General features: G+C 42.4%; 1 protein-coding gene across 1 annotated transcript in view; it reads left to right on the forward strand.

The window, feature by feature from the left end:
• Positions 1-191: 191 nt before the first annotated feature.
• Positions 192-24,372, forward strand: part of LOC147111249 (putative monocarboxylate transporter 5) — a 65,299-nt gene continuing 41,118 nt past the window's right edge. Inside the window, exon 1 of the mRNA XM_086001970.1 lies at positions 192-396. Within this exon, the coding sequence (XP_085858096.1) occupies positions 307-396 (90 nt within the window). The 5' untranslated portion in view covers positions 192-306. The remainder of the gene's footprint in view (positions 397-24,372) is intronic.

Raw genomic sequence — 24,372 nt, forward strand, 5'->3', positions numbered from 1 at the left:
TGCTGGAGAGTAATCTTCAATTCCTGGAGCCTCCAGGGCAATCCTAGAGAGTTGGCAAGTCAACCCTATACCCCCCCAACTGATGCTTTGACAGTTTGAGGAAACCGAGTGATCTCCCAGTTGGTTTGAGCTGGACTTGTTAACCCAGCCACTAGGGGTGGGCTCTGCTTGTGTAGCAAGGCAAAGGCTGGAAAGCAACGCTAGAGAGACAGCCCGGAGAGGGATAGGGAGGTGCAACAGAAAGAGAATCGGCAGCACAGGGGAGAAGAACAAAAAATCAACCGCAATAAAACAAGAACCAACACAATGTCCGGTCCAAGCGGAGCCCGACATCGGACAGTGGCTGATCCCCCGGAAGGAGGCTGGGGATGGATTATCGTCTTCAATCTCTTTGTGGTGAGTGAAAAGTTTTACAGCAAGAGAGAAAAAAAAATTGACTACCTGTTGCAATCTCAGGAGTGAGTTGCGAGGCAGTGGATTACACTGAGCCCGTGTTCCAGGATTGAATGATGTTGTGACAAGTCTTATCACTGAGTTTTAGCGCTAAAATGCTGTTCCCAGCAGCCAGTTTTGTGGGGGGGGGGGGGGGGGAGAGAATTTAATTTAAAGTCAGCGGGCCAGGAATAAACAGGAAGAGTCTTGGTGGAGATTAAACAACGCGAAAGTCTGGGGAGACGTAAGAGCTCCCGATTTCAGGGTCGGATTCAATAATCACCTACAGAAGATGAATTCTACAATTAGGGTTAAGGCCGGTGAAACCTGGAAATTTCAACTGGGGTTCTGGTGTGGCTCCCTGGCATTGGTGCAGCGCAGGGCTGAATGAAGTCCCATGAGGGAGGAGGTGCAGAGTTACATATTTATTTATATATAAGAATAAAATGCTACAAGTGTACATCAATTCTTTTAGCATTGTACTTTGTCAAGACTGTTATGAGCGGTTTAAAAAAAAATTTGTTCTGTGGTGTGTGGGCAAAATTGGCAAGGCCATGCTTAATGTCCCTCCTAAGTTGCCCCTAGAAGGTGGTGGGCTTTCTGAGAGCATAAGAATTAGGAGCAGGAATAGGCCATCTGGCCCCTGGAGCCTGCTCCGCCATTCAATGAGATCATGGACCTCAACTCCACTTTCCCGCCCGATCCCCATATCCCTTGATTCCCCTAGAGTCCAAAAATCTATTGATCTCAGCCTTGAATATACTCAATGACTCAGCATCCACAGCCCTGTGAGGTAGGGAATTCCAAAGATTCACAACTCTCTGAGTGAAGAAATTCCTCCTTATCTCTGTCTTAAATGGCCGACCCCTTATCCTGAGACTGTGCCCACTAGTTCTAGACTCTCCATCCAGGGGATACAACCGCTCAGCATCTACCCTGTCAATCCCCCTCAGAATCTTATATGTTTCAATGAGATCACCTCTCATTCTTCTAAACTCCAGAGTGTATAGGCTTTACAACTGAGTGGTTTGCTGGGCATTTGAGGGCATTAAGAGTCAATGTGTTGTATGGAGCTGGGGTCACCTCACCTCTAATTGGGGTTTATGACAATACACAACGTTTTCATGGTATTTATTTTGCTGTCAGCTCACAAATGATCAGATTTATTGAATACAGGGAAACTCTTATCCTTTTGTTGGCAGGGTAGGAAATCCCTTTACTTTTTCCTGTACAGGCCTCGCATGGGTCACGTATCCACATGGCTGGGTGACCTGCTCCAGGCCTCCACTGGTGATCTTCAGATGGTTGCCAAGAGGTGCCGGACATGAGCAGCTTCATAGTAACTCTGTCACTTCATCTCCTTTCTCACTACCCCCCCCCCCCCCCCCCCACCCCCGTGCAGTGGTCCTGAATGAAGACAAGGTATGTTCCCACAGCAACATGGTGCCGAGATTAAAAAACTCAATCGAGTGGGCATGAGCCTCTTCCTATCAGACAACATAATCTCAGTTGACACGTCAGTGCTCTCCTTTGGATGAGGCTTTAAACCAAGTCCCATCTGTTTATTCCAGTGGTTCTAGTGGATATTAAAGATCCCATGGCACTATTTGAAGAGGAACAGGGAGTTCTCTCAATGTCCTGGCCAACACTGTTCTACCTTCAATCAATACCACCAAAGATGGATTAACTGGTTGCTGCACATAAAAGATCTGTCACATTTGCCTACCGAACAACAGTGACTGCAATGTGAAGTGCTTTGGGACATTTTAGGAGACATGAGAAGCCACCATATAAATTCAAATTCTTTTTTTTCCTACTATATCCTGTGGATTCTTGATGGTACATTGTTAATGAATATTGATCGTGCACCCAATCTGTGCTATATCTGGTCAAGGAGTGCTGGATGCTGACAATAGGTATAAAGTGGAGAAGCATTCCGTTCCCTAGCACCACTATTGCTCAGTGGGATGGATACATTTTGTTCTTGAACAATTTCAGTGGAAAAAAAACTGCAGAACAGAAGATGTAAGGATAACTATGAATCTGCTTAAATTGCTTTTGGATTACTGTAGATAGCTCAACTACATTGACCGATACATGCGCAATGGGTCGAAAGGCTTCCTTCACTACTGAAATTCTTGTGATTTTATACCTTATGTATTTATAAGATTGACCTTAGCTACATAATATTTTGTGTTTCACTCCAGTTGCATCGCAGTGGGCTCAGTGACACCAGTTTGAGAGCTTGACCATGACTCACATGTCAGTTCCTTGTTCATGAGTTGCTTAGTGAATCTCACCCATTGAAACAGAAATCATTCCGGGTGTGGCTCCCAGCAGCCTCTGTTACTCAGAATTATGGACATTTTGCGTCATAGCAGAGTGTTACAGGAAACATAGAAACATAGAAGATAGAAGCAGGAGTAGGCCATTCGGCCCCTCGAGCCTGCTCCGCCATTCAATGAGATCATGGCTGATCATCCAAACTCAGTACCCTGTCCCTGCCTTCTCCAAGGGGAAGTATTACGGATAGTATGTTTTATATGGCTTCGGCATTAGAAAATAAGCATATCAGAGTAGAATGTTAGACAGTGTTTCATATGGCTTCGCTAGTGGAGAAGTATCCATGGACAGTCCATTTATAGTATCACAGTGAGGGGTGCGTTGTTGAGAGTGTTTTCTCTTCTTAACGAAAGAGACCTCAGGAATGTGTGCATGTGTGGTAAAAGCTGTTCAAGGATGCATATGCAAGAGGACAATGAGCATTTTTATATATTACAATGTGCCATATTGCCTCCATAGATGTTTTCTAGGTGTCAAATTTCTAACCTTATCCTTTCTATTCAGAATTTATTATGGACCAACTTTAACTGTATCATCTTTTGGCGGCCATTCAGCTGTTTTTTATGTTGCTCAGCATCCACCATGATATGGAACACATTTATTGTTGAGGTTCTCTTAGCCTAGCTCCAAAGGGAATCCAAGAATGTATTTTTTTTTCATAAATTGCTGGACCAATATATGTAATTCTCTCTGTGGATCTAGTTGTTCATTCCTGTAGCTTTGAATTTAGACACTACTTATTGGCAATTTGCTACCTGTTTGGAACAAGTCACATTTGTCAAGTGAGTTCTCTCATAATTCAACACGTGATGGTGTGATTCACTGGTGTTGGTAAATTCCCATGCACCATTTAAAGTTACAGATTGGTGGAAATTATACATTTTCTGTATGCAGTAAAGTTATTTAAAAAACCCACTTGGGATGATCTCAACCCTTTATGTTTCCAGGCCTGAACGGCTAACAGAGAGTCAGTAACTTGCCTGTTTTGTGCTTTAGACAGACTGAACATGTTAAGAGCATAAAAATCGCCATGTTTCTAAATGAGTTGAATCTTTGGGAAGAGGCATCTTGGATGAAACTTTAGGTGTGTGTGGTAAACCACTGTTATACCTGTCTGTACGTGTATGTGTATTCCACTAGGTACAGGTCTGGACATGCCTCGGCTGACTCCTCCCACTATTCCAGGTATATAAGTGACTACCTCCCAGTCCCTTAGTATTCTGGACGGGTCGACCACTCGAGACAAGACCTTCATTCTTTAGTTAATAAAAGCCTGGTTGTTACTCGCTTAACCTCAGTCTTTTGAGTAATTGATGGCGCATCAGTGTGATAACTAACCATCTGCCAATAGTGGCTGGGGTAAAAATAAAAGAGACTCTGTGTATTCTGGCACCACTCTGGACCTCACAGTCCTCCCTAAATCACCACAATGACAGAGCTCAAAGACTTAATATTAACTATTGGGGAAAGGCCACCTTAATGGATGGGTTACTTAAGAAAGTTTGATTGGCTGAGGTGAAGCGATGTCTTTATCCACGCTTGATAAGTGTCTGATATTGGCTGCCTAGCCAGGCGTGAAACTGTGCATAGTTTGACTGTGAGGTGTTCCTCTGCAGGAGAGGAAGAAGTTCATTCAGAAGACGGGTCATCCGCTGGATACGCTAGTGGTCAGTCTCAAAGTAACACATACTCTCTGGAGAGGAATGGGGGTGGTGGAAAGAACCTAAAATGCGAGGGAAATTTCTTCAGGAAATAGGGCATGGAAAAAATAATTAATGGGCATCTTTTTGATTTTAGAAAAAGTTACAACTTCTGTTGAGAATTAAAGACATGTTAGTGACCATAACAAGGGGTAAGTGCAGACCCGTAATAGTCACCCTTCTTTAACTGTCTGGGGAAATCAGACCCACTAATGTTGGGAACATTTATGCTAGAGGTCAAATTTACAACAGAAAGCCATAATTAAAAAAAGACTTCTTCACCTGGCGAAAAATTGCAGTGACTCAGCAATTTGAAACCTGACGCAATAAATTGGCACAGAAAAGTTTTGAATGTCATCGTGAAGCAATCAGTGGAAATGCAGTCGGTCCTTCCTGATTGAGTTAAAAATAACTCATTCTCAGTAGAGTGCAGTCGGTCTCTAACTCTCCAGTCAGTCCAAATGGTCTCCTCTGGTAAGACACAAAATACCATCTGTGGGAGCCTGTGGTTCACTACCTTTCTGTGAACTAATCACAACTAGTTTGTGAATAATGGTCAGCTCACAAGTCGAAGAAACAATTCTATAACATGCAGGTCCACTCGATTATCACTCTATTTATAACACGAGAAATCCTGAGAATACATTTTCCTTCCCCTCGCCTGTTTTTGTATTTTCCTCTATTTGGTTCCTCCCGCCCCAGAGTGCAGGCACCACAACTCAGTCAACTTCTAGGCCTCTACCGCTGTGTTATGGCTTAGATAGACTGAAAATGCTAAGAGCATAAGAAATATGGTAAGTGTGTTATTAGGTCATGAGAATTATTTGAGAATTCATCCAATAATTCATCTTTAATTTTAAAATATTTCATGAAAGTTCCATGGTTTTGGAGGATGGTGGTGCGGTTCCCCCATCCCCGCCAAATCCCCGCGGTCAACACCCAAAATGGGGTAGGAGAGTTCACTTGTGTGATTTGTGGATTTAAATCATAAAACAGATTTATGGAATTTGTTACACATAGAGCACAGAGGAAATCTTCCCTCTATGTTTGTCATTGCTTCTCAAGGATCTACAAAATCTTTCACGGAATTCTTGATGGTGATTTCTGCTTATACCTGATAAACTCAATCAATGTGTTTTTTCAAAAACGGACAAAATATGTCTAATTACTTAATGACTTATACTAATAAACAATAATCAATATTCTAATTTAATTCTTCCATTTATATAATGCCACATCACATTGAATTATCTCAAAGTACTTCATGTCATAGAGAATATTCATAAACCCACCCAACATTTTTAAAGATAAATAATTCAAGGTAAACAAAAAAAAAATCAGTATTTTATAACAGTGTACATAACTTAAGATAAATAAAAGACAATTACGTGGTACAAGAGAGAGGTTCACTGGCATACTGACTGAATCGGAATGGAATTTTTACCTGGATCCTCAGTCCGCACAAGTTAAATGCAGATGAGCAGGGCTACTGGTTTAGTGAGACTGAACAGTCAAGGGATTCTGGGATTTTTGCCAGTGTTTTGGGGAGCACGTTCTGCAATTCCATCCATTTGTAATGTCTGAATAAGTTGAATTCGATTTTTATTACATTGCATTCCGAGATTCTTACCAAGATCTTGGGGATTAAATTCTACAATTCCTTCCATCTTTCCATGAAACCCATAAATTGGTAGCCTTGAGGATGAAGAAGGCCATTTGTGTTGTTGTGTGCATTGCCTCATCCATCCAGAAAAATGCCTACATTGCCCATCACTTTATCCAAATGTATCTTGAATGAATCTTAAGGTTTTTGTCTCCTGACAGGAAGCAATTCTTTCTTAAGAAGTTTTAAGATGTTGTTAAAGCAATTTTAGCCCATGCCTTGCTCTAATGTCTGGGTTCGGTTGGACAAATTACTTTATCTATGCCATCTTGTATACTTCGTTAAGGCCCCACTCACTCAACTCCTTTCAAGTCTAAGTAGTCCCAGTTTCTTCAATCTTTCCTCCTAATGCATTCCTTGGATGCCAGGAATCAACATTGTGGCTCTTTTCTGCATCGTCTCCTTTATGTCTTGATGACTAAAACTGAACACAGTATTCAAGGGGCCATCTGACCAGGGCACCGTACAGTTTTAGTATGGCATCTTACAACATGTGTTCAACCGATCTAGCAATACAATTTAGCATCCTGTTCGCTTTGTCTATTCCTGTCCCACAGCAATATGACATATTAAATGCCATTCGCTACCAACTACAGATTCCATGAAAATTTGCCTTTAGCAATTTCGACTCCAATCCCCCCTCCCCCACAAACATGCTTATGATCTGCATTTTTCTGCACTGTAATAGTACCTTGGACTTAGCTCGTGGTGCACCTTCTCAAGGGCAATTAGGGATGGGCAATAAATGCTGGTCTTGCCAGCGACGCCCACATCCCATGGACGAATCAAAAAAATTAATCTGCTACCGTTCTGCTCATTTACAGATCTTATCTAACTCTATTTGTAGCACCCTGGCTGCTTTCCTTGACTACCCCGCCGGTCCGCCCCCCCCCCCCCCCAAATCCACAGGTTAGTATTGGTTATGGATTTGACCAGTATGCATTGGGTTTCTGAATCCAAGCTGTTGATGTATACTAGGAACAATACAGTCCTGTGCAGAACCGTAAGAACTTCTGAGATATGAGTCTAGAAATTAAATCAAGATTTGTATCAATTCTGGAACTAGCTGCTAGGAGGTAAGACTTGCGATGTTTCCCAAGTAGGTGCAACAGGGGATAGGAAGCACAAAATGCAGTCGATACAACTTAGGCCAACAGAGGATAGGAACATGTCTTCCAGACACCACAGGTGTTCCTGTGTCTACCCCCACTCCTCCCCAAGGAGTAATCATTTCTCATCAAATGCAAGCAATGGTAAACATTACTGAATAATAACTAGCGATGGAACGGATTCGTTCATTAGCAACCCAGTAACACAACCGCAATGTTTTCTTTCTTTGAAGGCAGTGTTTACTTTTTGATAGTACAGTGCGAATTGTTTAAAGCTGCAAAGGAATAATTTAGTAGCAGACCAGGAGTTGGGGGTCCTGCAGGAGACAAAACATTTGCACAGATCATCACATTAGCGCAGAATGGATTGTGTAATCTTGCCCTTTCCTCTGAACATGATAAAGGTTGTTAGAGTTAATTAATTTCACTTCAGAGAGATAGTGGTTATTTTCAAAGTCTAAATTAATAGTTCATTATAAATTGGTTTGATGTACTGTAGCCAGACACAGGGCAGGGATTAATTTAACATTTAGAAGGCGCTTTATTAATTTTTCCATTATTGTTGGGGGATATGCGACTTGAGAAAGGTGTATGGGGGGGGAGGTGGGAACAGAGTAGAGGAAACATTGCACATGGAAGTAAGAGCAATTCTCCACTTCAGAATCAAAGGAACAATGAGGCACCCTTTCTTGTGGTCAGTGCTGTAATCATTAACCACTACAGACTGTACGAGACTTGTTCTTAGTAACAGTCGCTCAACTACTTGTAATGTGTTAATAAGTTCTACAGAGACTAGGCAGTAGTCAGGATCAATGGCAACTGTATGTCGAGGAGAATATCTGGGATTGTCTGTGTATTGATTTAACTAAAACCCCTGGCTGTTGATGCAAAGTTATATGACTAGGGGGAATGGAGGGGTTCAGAAGACACGTGAGTTTGGTGAGCTCCTGGTCTATGTAGCATTGTTAGAATGGAGGAATGGTTCAGCGGGTCTCCCGCTAGGAAGAAAGGTAAAATCAGAAGGTTAGTCACACAGGATCACTCCTTTGTATCACCTGGAGCCTGCTTTGAGAAGGACATTGGCAAAGGAGCAAGAGGATGTTGCTTGTTCACCATCTTGGCTTATAGAGCAGTATGTAGAGCGAGTTTAGATAAAATACGCAAGGTGGAAACGTGGCTCACCTGAATTAGTGATCAGGGGATCATAAGTTCAACGCACATGTAAACGGTGACGATACCTGTTGTGTTTGTACCGCTATACACAACTACATAAAATAATAAAGCAGCAGAGACTGAGAGTAACTTCAAGTGATCTTTACTGGTTAACTGGAACTTCGGCACTGACTATACAAATCGATACGCGTCTGTTATATACGCTCGCAACTAAGGATGTACATCCGCAAAACAAAGTAGTCCCTTCAATGTTGTATACATTACACTTCCTCCCCCTTTAGTTTAATAGTATATTAACGCAAAATTTCTATAATTAACATACAGAGCCTGTCTTTACAGTAACCTTTTTGTTTTCTTAAAAGTAACAAAATTCAAATTCCAACATAACATTTTATTTTGTCAACAGCCCTTTTACAAGTCAAGTCTCTGGGGAGGCCTCCTCTGCCTCTCTGGGTAACGTCTCTCCAGACTCTTTGCTTTGGGGAATGAGACTGTACAGGTACAGGTGCATTAGGTGAGCTATCAACACAGGTAGAGCTCTCAGCTGTGGATGAGGCTAGTGCTGATGCTGATGAATCAGGAGTGTCTGTTTCCATGTCAGGTGAGTCTGGGCGAGGTATAGGGGTGTTTTTCACCTGAACATCCAGAATTTGGTCCACATGACGTCTCAAAACGTTCTCTCCCACATCCACAGTATACACAGTATCCCTCTCTTGTGGATATTGTCCCTGGTTGCCACTTTTCCGTCCGGAAATCACGAGCAAGAACTGACTGTCCCACACTGAAGCTTCTTGTTGGCTTAGCATTCAAATGTTTGAACTGTTTGTTCTCTACATCACGACGTACATTTGGTTTAAGAAGGTCCATGCGAGATCTCAGGTTCCTGTTCAGAAACATCATCGCTGGAGTCTGATTAGTGGCTGCGTGTACTGCGTTCCGATAAGCAAAGAGGAAATTGTCTATCTTGTGTTGCAGTGGTAGATTCTCGCTGTACATTGCTTTGATGGCCTTCTTGAAAGTCTGTACGAATCTTTCTGCCAAGCCATTTGTAGCTGGATGGTACGGGGCAGATGTGTAGTGCTTGATTCCATTTTTCCTCATGAAACCTTGGAATTCGTCAGAGACAAATTGTCGTCCATTGTCTGTGCAGATTTGTTCTGGTAGGCCATTTCTAGCGAACATGGTCCTCAGAACTGAAATGGTCTTTTCAGATGTGGTTAATTTCATTTTAATGACCTCGGGCCATTTGGAATGTGCATTGACTGCAATTAAGAACATGGAGTCCATGAACGGTCCAGCAAAGTCGATGTGCACACGTTGCCATGGTGATGAGGGCCATTCCCATGGATGGAGAGGGGCTTGTGGTGGTGCGTTCTGAACCTTTTGACATCCTGAGCAGCTCTTTGTCAGGTCCTCAATCTGTTTGTCAATTCCCGGCCACCACACGTATCCACGAGCAAGGCTTTTCATCTTTACCGTACCTAAGTGGCCTTCATGCAGTTCATCTAGCACTCGGTTACGAAGCTTGGGAGGAATCACAACTCGTGAGCCGCACATCGGTGTTCCCCGACACACTGATAACTGCTCCCTCCTAGCTGAGAATGCTGGAAACAATAAGTCACCATGCGCTGGCCATCCCTTCACAGTGATGTCATAAACTTTTGACAATGTAGGGTCATTGCGTGTTTCTCTTTCAATGAGGGAGTTTGTCACTGGTAGCTGCTCAACTATTGTTGTGTGAAATACCTCTGCTGAGTCAACTGTTGTAGTTCTCTCTGAGGTTGGCAGTGGTAAACGTGACAAACCATCGGCATTGCCATGTTGCTTGGTCCCCTTGTATTCAATGTCATACAGGTGAGCCCCTAGGAAGAGTGACCATCGCTGTAGCCGTTGTGCCGTCATCACTGGAACGCCCTTCCTTGGGTTGAAGATTGAAACGAGAGGCTGGTGGTCAGTTAACAGTGTAAACTGTTGACCATACAAGTAGTGGTTGAATTTCTTGACTCCCCACACAAGGCTGAGGGCTTCTCGGTCAATCTGTGCATAATTGCGTTCAGCTGTAGTCAATGATCTTGAGGCAAAGGCTATTGGTCTTTCTGAGCCGTCTGGGAACTTATGTGACAACATGGCACCAATGCCATGGGGTGAAGCATCACATGCCAGTCGAATAGGTAAGGATGGGTCAAAGTGAGCTAGCACCTCTTCTGAAGTAATGAGTCTTTTACTCTCTTGAAAAGCTTGTTCACAGCTGTCACTCCACTTCCATTGTGACCCTGTCTGTAGCAGTGCATTTAGTGGATGTAACACTGTGGATAGGTTGGGCAAGAACTTGTGATAGTAGTTCACCAGTCTAAGATATGATCTCAACTGAGACACATTTTCAGGTGTTGGTGCATTAATCACAGCTTCAATCTTGTCTGGAGACTTGTGTAAACCGTCCTTGTCAATCACATGTCCACAGTATGAGATTTCCTTTTTGAAAAACTCACACTTGTCTCGGTTCGCTCGGAGCCCATACTCCCGTAACCTGATGAGCACCTGTTCGAGGTTGGAAAGGTGGTCGTTGTCATTCTTGCCAGTAATGATGATGTCATCAAGATAACACTGAGTACCTGGGATCCCCTGCAGGACTTGGCCCATTGCCCTTTGCCAGATTGCAGGAGCTGATGCTATTCCGAATACCAGCCGATTGTACTGGTAAAGGCCTTTGTGCGTATTTATTGTCAGGTACTTCTTTGATGCATCATCAATTTCCATTTGGAGATAGGCCTGGGCCAAGTCAATCTTTGTGAAGCGTTCCCCTCTTGACAGGGAAGCAAAGATGTCCTCAATGCGAGGCAATGGGTACTGTACTGTGTGGAGGACTGGGTTAACAGTCACTTTAAAGTCTCCACAGATGCGCACTTTTCTTGGCTTTCCTGGTTTTGTGCTGGAAGTTTTCTTCATCACTGGAACTATAGGTGTGGCCCATTCACTCCAATCCACCTTGGACAGGACCCCTAACTGCTCCAAGTTCTCCAGCTCTGCTTCTACTGAAGGGCGAATTGCATAAGGCACTGGTCTGGCCTTATGGAACTTTGGATTTGCGTTCTCCTCAATCTTAATTTTTGCTTTCATGCCCTTAAGTGTTCCTATTCCCTTCTTGAACACTTCCTGAGAGTCAGAGAGTATTTGTGACAGTCTCTCAGGAGTGGCGTTGCTGTCCTCCTTTGCTGACACAAACAGTGCTTGGATGGTGTGCCAATCCAACTGTATTTTCCTGAGCCATTCGCGTCCCAGCAATGGTGGTCCTCCATTTCCCACTACATAGAGGTTCAATTGCGGTATTTTTTTTTCTTTGTATGTCACTGTCACTTTTATTTTACCTTTGGGGCACACTCTTTGTCCTGTGTATGTCTTTAACAGTACTTTAGTTGGCCTTAGCGGTATGTGTGAAAACAGTCATTTGTAGTCATGTACAGAGATCACTGTTAAAGCTGAGCCTGTGTCCAACTCCATTTTCAGCCTAACTCCTGCCACTTCTGGAGTAACCCATATTATTCTGTGATCCCCTGTCTCTTTCACACTGTGTAGTTTTAGACAAGCCAGATCCCCTTCCTCTGAGTCTGTGTCACTTTTTTCTTTATCTGAACTGTCTCCAGTCATGTAGTGTACCTTCTTGTATCTATCTTTAAAAGGTTTCTTGTTTTCAGTCACTTGATGTACCTTTTTGTTACTCTGTATTCTATCAGTTTTCGGCTTCTTATTTGCTTTGCAGACTCTTTCAATGTGCCCTTGTCTGCCACATTGTCTGCAGTCTTTGTCTTTAAACCAACAGTCATTGTGGTCATGTGACATTTTGCCACAGCGATAGCACTTCTTTTCTTGTTTCAGTGACATTTTATTAGTTGAATATTCCAGGGATTTTTGTTGAATTTCTAAAGCGCCACGTGCTGCTGCTTCCATTGATATTGCAATAATGAGAGCCTTCTCCAATGTGAGGTCTTTTTCAGACAGGAGCTTTTGTGTGCTTTCACTTTGCATGCCACACACAAATCTGTCTCTCAATGTGTCTGATAAGCCCACTCCAAATTGGCAATGTTCTGATAATTTGCGCAACTTTGCCAAATATTCAGAAATGTTTTCATTTTTGCTCTGGTTCCATTTATGGAATTTAAATCTTTCGGCTATGAGCAGTGGTTTGGGGCTTAAATGGTCTTGGAGTGTGTCCACTATTTGTTTGAATGTTTTGTTTGCTGGCTTTTCAGGGGTTAATAAACTATGTAGCAGCCTGTATGTCTTTGCACCCATAACACTCAGCAAAACAGTGGCTTTCTTTTCTACCTCCACTCTGTTAGCCTCACAGTACAACTCCACTCTTTCAATGTAAGTTGCCCAGTCTTCAATGCTGCTATCAAATGCTGCAATCGTGCCAATCATCGCCATTTTTTTTTTCCAAACCCGTTTTTCTTTCTTTACTAGTTAGCTAGCGTCATGCAAGTCCTGTGCACTTTTCACTTGACTTACGTATCCCCTGCCTAGCTTAGCAAGCGTGCTCCGTTTTCTCTACCTTCTCGCTCCTTTCTTCCAAATTTCGGTGTCCTCTGGATGCGATGCCAGAATAGGAAGACGTAGGTTCATAATTCTCATCGCCAATTTGTTGTGTTTGCACCATTATACACAACTACATAAAATAATAAAGCAGCAGAGACTGAGAGTAACTTCAAGTGATCTTTACTGGTTAACTGGAACTTCGGCACTGACTGTACAAATCGATACGCGTCTGTTATATACGCTCGCAACTAAGGATGTACATCCGCAAAACAAAGTAGTCCCTTCAATGTTGTATACATTACAATACCTTTCTTATTTAGTTGTTGGTAGCCATTTGAAGGCATAGCTGTTACTGCAGCTGGAGATGACCGTGACCAAGAGTCTAACTGTGGCAAAAAAATCATAGGCCTTGAAATTATGCTTTGTGAATATTAGCGTACGGACATTTTACATTATTTTATGAAATTTTCTTTGGTCGATATTTTAATGGAAGCATTAACCTATTTAAAATAAAATAGCGCAGAGAAGCTTAATCTAAGTTCATTGAGAATTTGTATGATAATTTCACACAGCATGATTTATGTTAAATGGGTTAGCTGCTGCTTTACAATAGAAGATAATGGAATTTCATAGGAATGTGTTAAGGGTTGGTAAGCTAATATCACACAGTCTAATTTCAAGGCCATGGTGTGGAGATGCTGGTGTTGGACTGGAGTGGACAAATGTAAGAAGTCACACAACACCAGGTTATAGTCCAACAGCTTTATTTGAAATCACAAGCTTTCGGAGCGCTGCTCCTTCGTCAGGTGAAGTGGAGAAATGCATAAAGACACAGCTTATATAGTCGGAGAATAATGTCAGATGTTTACAGGTAATCTTTCCAACTGCCATTTATCACACCTCGGCAGAGAGATAAACACAGCAATCAAAGGTGTGAATGGTGTCCAAACAGGTCAGTCAGGAAAACATTACATCAAAGAACAATGCGGTGGGGTCACAAGAGGTCAAATGTTGCAGATGCACAAGGCCATAGAGACATACATTGAAAAAGGAAAGATTAACATTGGAACATTATGTGAGGAATGTCTTACCCATTATTCAGACTTTGAGGTCTAGCTTGATAACAAAGAGCACAAAGCGATTCAGTGAAGCTCGTAGAACACCAAGGTCAACTGGTATATATGATGTAGCAAACCCATGCTTGCTAGTGTGCCTTGCAACATAGCAGTGTTTACTGTGGCACTCGGCTTGCAATGTCTTTCTCCAGAACAAAGCTATCCAATCTGCAGTCTGAAAGCCACATGCAGCTCTCGAGCCCTGGCAAGTCAACCTTATTTGGACTTGGCATGCTATGAGCTTGCTAGTGTGCACCCTTATTTGCTGGTTCACCATGTTGGAATTTTGAGAGCCTGGCGGTTTGGAAAGAGCTGTTCTTAGCGCTGTTATCTCACTGGTGAATAACTCCTAAATCAGAGACACCAAGGTCCATCAGTGCAAGCAACTTTGAGATATATGCAAGATGGATTTAAGCTATACGTGGCCAGAGATACATACGTAAGCAGCCCACAAAGACACAAAGCTTTGATACTCCTATTCTTAATTGTCAATTCATTTATGTTTAATAAAGTGAATGTAAAACTAAAACAGGTTCTGTACTGAAAAGGAGACAGAAGGGAGGTTTGTGAATGAAGGAAGGGTTAAGTTTGAGAGTAAAGGCTAATCTCCAGCAGACTATTATAATAGGGACAGAGAGCTGATCAAAATGTGAAGGTACAGCTGACTAATAAGTTATTGGCCTGGATATTGCGGTCAGCGGCGAAGTGACGGCGCTCGCCACTGACCTCAAAGATAGCTGCCCACAAACTTTTAGTGGGCTCTGTGGCATCGATTTTACCTTTTTTGATGTTAATTTCATTCTGGCGCCATCTATAGGGAATCTCTGGCGTCCAGCAGCAGTAATGTCATCAAGCAAGCTAAGCAGCCAATCACATTGAAGAATTCTCACAGTCAGCAAACCAGGAAGTAACAAGCAGGGCTTATCATTCAGTTTTATAATTTTACAGAAAGTGAAATAAAGATTGAGACATACACATGGGATTAAGGTGGAAACTGAAATATCATAAACTTAAAAAAAAATCTAAATAAATTTTTATTATTTAAAAAATCTATAGAATGTTTATCATGGAATGGAGAAAATTACACTTCACAGACATAAAATTAGTTTTTCAGGGCCAGAGTGGTTGTTCAGCAGTAATTATGACAGTACGCCGTTATAAACTCAGTTACACCTCATTGAACAAGGCTTAATATTTTCAAGGGTTTTTACAGAGAGAATAAAGCGTAAAAAGTGGAAGTTCACATCAATTCAGTGATTTCTAATTGATTTCCATCTACGAGTACTGCAACAGCGCACCCGGTGGAGGAGCAGGGTATCACTTACAGCAACTTCAGGATTTCCGCTTTTAGATGCATATATGTGCAGACTCCAGAAGTTGCTGTCAGTTTTACAGTGTAATGATGGCGAACGCTGACAGTTTCGCCATCGTTACAACCGCAAATTCCGGGCCAGTGTTTTAGTAGAAGCTACGCTGGAGTAACGATGGAAGAGGAGGTGTACAAATATGTTATAACAGAGGCATTTGTGATGATGGTAACTGAAAGAGTGCTGATACCAAGTGCTGTATAATGAAAAGGGAAATTCTGCCTTTGTTGTCTTCTGCTATCCCAAGAAGTTACTAAAAAAAAGCGGCTAAGACTTTGGATGAGAGGACTACTTCTGACCCATGCGACTGGTATACCAGTTTATCTTGTTTTCTCATCGAAAACCCTCAGTGTTTTGTAAGACAGCCCAGTGGAAGGTCTTCAGATTGTGCTGGCAACCTCCTAATATTTTTGTTGCGCTCATCAGATGTTGGACATTTGATTCCCATTCCCTCATCTATAAATCTTCAGAGTTGTCTTCCTCAGGCACAATTAATGCAGTTACACGGTGGATCAGTTTTAAAAATTATTCATTCTCTGGATGTGGGCATCGCTTGCAAGGCCGGCACTTATTGCCCATTCCTAGTTGTCCTGAGAAGGTGCTGATGGGCCTTTTACTTCAACTGCTGGTAATGATTTGTATAGTAATCTGGGATGTTATGATTAAGGTTATCCACCAGGTGGTGCTGTAGCCAATGCTGCTACTAAGGTCAGAGGTTTGCTTCCTGTTAAGGTCAGAGGTTTGCTTCCTGTATAGGTCAGCACAAGGTGGAATGCCAGGATGCTGAGGCAGGCTGTCTGTAAACGTGTTTCCCAGTTGTTAATAAAGTACTCGTGTTAATTCTACGATATCGCCTCTTTGAGTCCTTGTTCCACTTAATGGATTTATCACAATTTGATACACATTTGAGTGGCTCACCTTGTCACCATAGAGGGCAGTTAAGAATCAACCACGTTGGTGTGGGACTGGAGTCACATTTAGGCCAGACCGGGTAAGGACGACGGGTTTTCTTCCCTAAAGGAAGTTGCTGTGTTGTTTTTTTGCAACAATCTGACAGCTTCATAGTCACTTTTATTTACAGACTTTTTTCCAACTGAATTCAAATTCTCAAACTGCCATTCGTCCAGGCCTCTGGTAAGATGACCACCAACATTCTCGTTAAGCTGCGCGGCCACGCAGCGGTCTGGAGGTCCCGTGCAGGCCGCTCACCGGCTTTTCAATGCAAGAATCCGCGCATGCACGAAAATTTGAATGGGCCGCGCAGCCAGTTTACAGGGTCCGCGCACCGAAAAAAAAACCAGCGGGAGCATTGATAACCACTACACCAACATACCCGACACCCATCCAGATGTGGACATAGGATGGGGTAGAAAGTTCACTCTGCCCCCAGCTGGCACATACCAGGAATGCATATCACGAAATTGTACTCTTCCAGCCTGTGATCTTGCATCCATTAAAGATAATTGAAGAAAATCACTGGCTGAGGATTTGCAGTTTCCCAGTATGTGGTCCTAGCATATGCCTGGAGCGGGCCCCGTGCAGTTTTTACCCTCGTGTAATGGAAGAGGAGCCCTGTCATGCTTCAATCTGTTTTGTACTCTGCATGTTCTATGTCTCTAGACATGGAAAATGTGCTGTTTTATTTTGTAACTGGAGCGAAGATAGAAACCTTTTTTTCTCCTTGCTGGATTCCAGATTGAGACCAGAGCAAGGTTGCCTATGGGAAACATGACAATCAATTTATCTGGTAATTAAGAAAACAAGGAAAGTGATGGTTCTGGGTAAAGTATGAATTAGTTACGCAAGTTCCCTTTCTCTCAGGTCTGGCACTTTAGGAAGTTTTCTTTTTTTTATTCATTCATGGGAGGTGGGCGTTGCTGGTAAGACCAGCATTTATTGCCCATCCCTAATTGCCCTTGAGAAGGTGGTGGTGAGCTGCCTTCTTGAACCGCTGCAGTCCGTGCAGTGAAGGTACTCCCACAGTGCTGTTAGGGAGGCAGTTCCAGGATTCTGAACCAGTGACGATGAAGGAACGGCAATATACTTCCAAGTCAGGATGGTGTGTGACTTGGAGGGGAACTTGGAGGTGGTGGTGTTCCCATGCGCCTGCTGCCCTTGTCCTTCTAGGTGGTAGAGGTCGTGGGTTTGGGAAGTAGTTCAAAGTGATACAGTTTGATTGTTCATACTTAACACCTACAGTAATCTTAATTACATACCTAATGTGAAGATCATCAAATGATCCTTCTTTAGCATCATAGGAACAGGAGTAGGCCATTTAGCCCCTCAAGCCTGCTTTGCCATTCATTGAGATCATGGCTGATCTGTGACCTAACTCCACCATTTAGAAATCTATCTGATTTATCCTTTTTAGGTCCAAAGTGGATGATCTCACATTTGCCTACATTGAAATCATTTGTCACAGTTTTGCCCATTCACTGAATCTATTAATTTCTCTTTATAATTTTATGCTTCCATCTACACTGCTTACAATGTAACCTATCTTTGTGTCATCGGCAAATTTGGATATGTGGCTTTCTATCCCATCATCTAAGTCATTAATAAATACAGTGAATAGTTGAGGATCCAACACAGCTCCCTGTGGGACACCACTAGTCAATTAGAGTACCTGCCCATTATCCCTACCCTCCGTCTCCTGCCGCTCAGCCAATCCCCTAACATGGTCAATAATTTGCCCTCAATTCCATGAGCTTCAACTTTAGCTAACAGTATCTTATGAGGGATTTTATCAAATGCCTTCTGGATGTCCATATAAATAACATCCATAGACATTCCCCTGTCCACTATAGTCACCTCCTCAAAAAATTCAAACAGGTTCGTCAGGCATGACCTGCCCTTTACAAATCCATGCCGGCTCTCTCGGATCAGCTGAAAGTTTTCAAGGTGTTCAGTCGCTCTATCCTTAATTATAGACTCTCGTAATTTCCTGACAACAGATGTTAGGCTAACTGGTCTACAATCAAAGTAAAGAGTGACATATATTTGAGGAACAGCCCAGCAGTCTGCAATGTCCTACTTTACCCTTCCATTATATGTGTTGGAGAAGGAATAGGAGCACCTTCAAGAATCATTTCCCACAGAATTTTCAATCAGAGGCTGTTACTGAAATGTTATTGGAAAAAATGCTAAAGTTTTGAACTTTGTTATTTTGAAAAGGTTACTGTAAAGTGTAAAGGAAGTATTGTACTGCTGCTCTCTGGTTGTATTTTCCTTCTGTGTAATTATCTTATATATAAATAAATTCTGACAAATATTTTAGCCCAAACATAATAGTCTGATGGGGTGTCATTTACCCCCTTCCAAAATGAAAGGAGAACATGGTGGGCCATCTAACTCCATATACAGAGATAAGTGTTCGTCCTGTGATGCAGGTTATCACTTCAGAACATACATAAGGATGTGCATTCTAGTTCATAGAAGATGCGAATCTGCTCATGGAAATGAGCTCTTTGCATAGAATCGGTTAAAAGTGTTGAGAGTGAGCCTGACTGAGCTTGTAACATTATGGCTGTATGACCGTGTACTTTGTAACATCTGGAGAATTTTTTAAACTGTTATATAAGACTTTTAAACAATAACTTTGTTTTTAAAAATATTTGAGAAGCAGTTGAAAGTGGACATTAAACATTATATATGTGTTGAAATATGTAATATATCATATGAGCCAGGGAATGAGATGATTTAATATATCATATTAGAAAAAGAACTTACCATAATTTGAGGAGGCAGTGGATATGGCCTCTTCCTCTCATTTATGACACTATTACTGTGCAATATCCAACTCTTATCATCAAACTCTCAGTTTTGCCACTCTGTTACAATCCATTCGCGTTATTAGGTTCTTAGTTACAACATTATCTCCGTTATACATTCCATCCGCATTCTAAAGTCCTCAGTTATAATGGTAACAGACATAACTCACAACTTTTCCGCTATAATATGCTGTGGGAAATTTCTCATTGTGCGCACTTCATTATATTACACAAACCCGTGGTTTCTGAGGGGCATTTTGCAATATGGACAGCGTGCGTAATGTGTGACAGATGCAGCAAAGGAAGTGTCCCAATATTTACACTGGAGTGACAGCTTTACGTTTCCATTATTGCAAAATCACTTTACTGTTAACATGGCACTGGACTTGCTTACTCGATTAAAAAAGTAAAACCATGAATGTAAAGCTAAAGGACAGACTCCAGAAATCTTTAATTATTGGAGCGCTTCACAGTGCTATAGTGGGATCATGTATCGAGTCTTTAGGAACCCAGAGCTGCAGAAAAAAATAGATCGCATGTCAAACTGATCAGTTAAGCACTTAGAATAAATATTAGCAACAGCCCTTGTCCCGAGCACTGCAGATAGAAAGGGTTGGCAGCCAAAGAAATGGGATTATAGGTTTGTGTCATCACACTGGCGCATTGTGCTTTGTAAAAACTAAACAGCTGGAAATATTACACAATTTTATTCCATGGACGTAGTGCAGAGTTTTAATTTAAATAAAAAGAGAATTCCCCCCACCCCCTGCTGGCTTAGTAGCCTGAAGAAGAGCAGGGGAATTCTCCCCGGTGTCCTGGCCAATATTTCCCCTCAATCAACATCACTAAAAACAGTTTATCTGGTCATTATCACATTGCTGTTTGTGGCAACTTGCTGTTCCCAAATTAGCTGCTGCGTTTCCTACATTACAACAGTGACTACACTCCAAAAAGTATTTAATTGGCTGTAAAGCGTTTGAGATGTTTGGTGGTCGTGAAAGGCGCTATAGAAATGCAAGTCTTTTTCTTTTTTGATGCCGTACTGATCTATACAGTCTAAACAGTCCCAGATCATCACTGAGAAAGAAAGGAAAACTTGCATTTTTCTAGCGCCTTTCACGACCTCAGGATGTCCCAAAGCGCTTTACAGCCAATGAAGTACTTTTGAAGTGTAGTCACTGTTGTAATGTAGGAAACCTTCAAGATTGGGTCAAGATTCTGGAACTCCCTCCCTAACAGCACTGTGGGAGTACCTTCACCACACGGACTGCAGCGGTTCAAGAAGGCGGCTCACCACCACCTTCTCAAGGGCAACTAGGGACAGACAATAAATGCTGGCCTTGCCAGCGACGCCCACAACCCGTGAATGCGAACACAATAAGCTCCCACAAAACAGCAATGTGATAATGACCAGATAATCTTTGGTGATGTTGATTGAGGGATAAATATTGGCCCAGACACCAGGGATAACTCTCCCCTGCTCTTCTTCAAAAGAGATTCAGGAGATGGTTCAGTGATAGTAGATTGACGGTTAGGATCAGATCAGCCATGATCTTATTGAATGGTGGAGCAGGCTCGAGGGGCCGATTGGCCTACTCCTGCTCCTATTTCTTATGTTCTTATCTTATGTTCTTATATCGCCGAATGTAAAATCTTTCATGAACTACGGGCAGCACTTTAGAACGTGATCTTTATTTTTTTAAATTTTGCATTAAAACATATTCCTTGCTTATATTTAAGAGTGGTAACCTGGTGCAGTTTTATTAATACAGCTGAAAATGGGTTTATCACAAAAAATAAGCTTTTATTAATCAGTGTATCTAGTCCACCACCTGTGTGTAACTGCGTTTTAAATAACTGCAAATGACTTTAAAAAACTAGACAGAACACCATTTACTAGTTACATTGGTGTACAGTAGTCAGTTTCTTAGTAAATTAAAAAGTTATTTAAAATCTTTTAAAATGTGCCAATTAGTGTCCTTGAGCCTAAAAAAACAGATGAATTTTAAGAGCCTCTACTAAGGTCAGCAAATGGGCGCAATTAGCGGAAATCTGCAGTGGGGATTAATTTGATCCGGGGGCGTGGCCAGTTATGTGGGCGGGGCCTGCTTCCAGCGCAATGTTTTTTAAACTGGCGCAAAAGATCGCAGAAACTCTAATTGCGCAGGACGTAATCTGCGCTTGAAATTCATCGGTCTTTTGCACTGCTTTGGCAGATTTGGGGCGAATTGCAACTTAGCGGAATATCCTGCCCATGGTGTTTAGTGTACAGCACAAGAGAACTATCTAAGTAAAGCCTAAAAAAAGAAAGACTTGCATTTCTATAGCGCCTTTCACGACCACCGGACGTCTCAAAGCGCTTTACAGCCAACGAAGTACTTTTGAAGTGGAGTCACTGTTGTAATGTGTGGAACGCGGCAGCCAATTTGCATAAAACATAACACCCTGTTCTCTGTCTCTGGGATCCCTCTTTGCATCTCTACTTCATGATTCCCAAGATTTCTCTTTCCAACTTGGATCTCTGTCTCTATCAGCTCCCCTTCCGTCTCCAGCTTATGTCTGATTCCCCCTCCTCGCCTGTTGTTTCATGCCTCTTGAGATTGCCTATCCTGCCCTCACCATGTCTCTATCTCAGATTAGTGACTCCCTCTCTCTCGCTCTCAAACAGTTAGATTGAGGTGAACACTGTTAGGAATTGTGGCAATCTCATCCTCACCCTAATGTGAGTGAAAGTATTCTTTGCCCTTTAGTGAAGTTTGAGTGATTTACAGATGGGTCATAAGATGAGTTAGGGTTGAAACACCCTAACATTTAATTAAAAAAAATACTATGTGTTAAGGCTGCAGTGGTGGGAAGCCTGACCAGAGAGTAATTGCGGAGCGGGAATGAACCAGAGAGGACATAGACTCTGCAGCAGGTTGAGCGCTGCAGGTTGGCAATGGATTCGCTGTCAATGTACTGCGACATACTGACAGAGATCTTGTATTTTCATGTGACTTGTACTAGTACAGGTACATCCCTTATCCAAAAGCCTTGGGACCAGCTGAGTTTCGGTTTTCGGAATTTTTCGGATTTCAGAAGGCATTATTATAAGACTGGGAAATTTGTATTTAATATAAATTTTAAAAGTTCAGGCTACCTCTTGCGACTGTTCCGTGTCTCATTCCCCTTCCTGCTTCTCTGGAAAGCCGGATATCGGCTGACTCCTACTAAGCTGGCCCGCAAATCAGGTCGAGGGTCGGGTTGGGGGGGGGGGGAGAAAAGAATATCGGACGGGCCGCGGTTCAGTTCGGGTCGGGTCGGGGGGAGAAAAGAATATCGGACGGGCCGCTGCAGCTATCGGACGGGCCGCTGTATTGTTGGGTTCACTCTCCCGGTACCTCCTTCACACTGCCCAGCTCGGCCTGCAATCTCCTACCCAGGAGGGAACTCTGTGACCCTCTGCCCTGCTCAGCGTAAGTCGTGCGCCACTCTGGTCATGTCGTGCGCACGACTTACGCTGAACGAAAAAACTTTCGGTTTTTAGAGGTTTTCGGTTTTCAGAAGTTCGGATAAAGGATAGTCTACCTGTATGTTGCAATTTGATACTGATTTATGATACTTGATACTGTACCACATGCATATTGTAAAATGTTCAGACACAGTAGTGTACCTACCCTTACTAAAACTATTCCTATTTATGACAAGTGCAATACTTTGGTTATACCTGTCCGGTCTCCATTTTAAATGTAATTTTCTCTCCATTTCGGTTCCTGTGTCACATACCATTCCATGATCTATGCAACCTCTAAACAATTAGAGAAAATGGATACTGCTTTGGTCCGTTATCATTTTTACTTCAATCAGAATTATGTTTGAATCGGGCAATATGAAGATGAATAACAAACTTTATACACCATAAGCCGGAGCCTTATTTTTAAACAAGAAATTATTTATCTCTCAGTAACTCATTATGGTTCCTCAATCACATTTAATTTGCAGACTTAAATAGATAAATAAGTCTAACCGTGGTAATCTGAGAGTCATTCCGGAATTATATATGTAGCCTGGCGAAATGGAGCAGCACAGGACACGAACTTTCGTTTTTGGGGTTTTTTATTCTGTATTAATAACTTGGGTCTAGGTTTAGGATGAAATTGTAAATAAATAAAACACAGTCGACAAAATACGGCAGTGGCTTGCTGTAAAACAGAACATGAGGTAAACCACAAATCATTATACAAAACAAAACATATCATACCATACATTCGTATGTCCCGTTATCACTTGTTACCTCTTACAAGCAAACAGAAAGTATTAAACTCGTTCGAAACGTAGCCCCAAGGACTCAACAACAATTTTAACAAAGGTTAACACCAGCACATGGTGGGACAATCTACAAGCATCCCCGTGATATCGAGTGATTTGGGAAACAATATCACTTTAAAACTATGTCTGGCTGCACTAAATGCTGTTTTAGTTGTACTTTACGCAGACTAAGTTCATTTCAAAAGTCATATTCACCCCAACTCTCCTCAGAGCACACCCCTCACGCTGGATCTAGAAAATGGAGGCTGTGAAGAAAGGGGAGGTTCCTTTGGCATCACATGGCCCTTCCCATAACCCTTTTCTCCTTTTTTCAAATTCTAAAGGGGAAAATGAACCGCGCCATCTAGTGGACTTAAATATTCACTGCATTTTCCCACTTGGCTACATTCTCCCCTGCTTTAAAGTCAACGTCCTCGGTGACTTAGCACCCGTTTTTCACTTCTTTTACAGCTTCTCGAAAAAATGCAGTACCCAGACTCGATAAAACATGAGAGAACACCTCAGGACTGAGTGAGACTGCATTACAGGCTGACTGAGGCAAATGGTATGGGTTAGGGTTTACCCCAGCATTGGCTCTTTTAGTTCTGCGAGGAGCCGGAATGGGTACCTCAACCTCAGTCCCACACTCAGAAGGATCTGAATGCTCTGGCTCAGAAACAGCCTCTGATTCCTGTACATCTTGGGCGTTACCAACAGGATCATTGTTTACTTTTTCCTCCTGAGTTAACTCTGGATAGGTGACTTCCTCTACCACAACAAACTCAGTATCAGAGGGCTCTGGCAACGATTCTGTCAAAAGAGTGACAGGGGGTACGGTGACAGGGGACTTGGTTCTCGTCCGCCTAGGCTCAGGGACAGG

The sequence above is a fragment of the Somniosus microcephalus genome, chromosome 11, assembly GCF_052327205.1.
Source record: "Somniosus microcephalus isolate GS21.2 chromosome 11, FLI_Smic_1.0, whole genome shotgun sequence".
NCBI classification, from domain to species: Eukaryota; Metazoa; Chordata; class Chondrichthyes; order Squaliformes; family Somniosidae; genus Somniosus; species Somniosus microcephalus.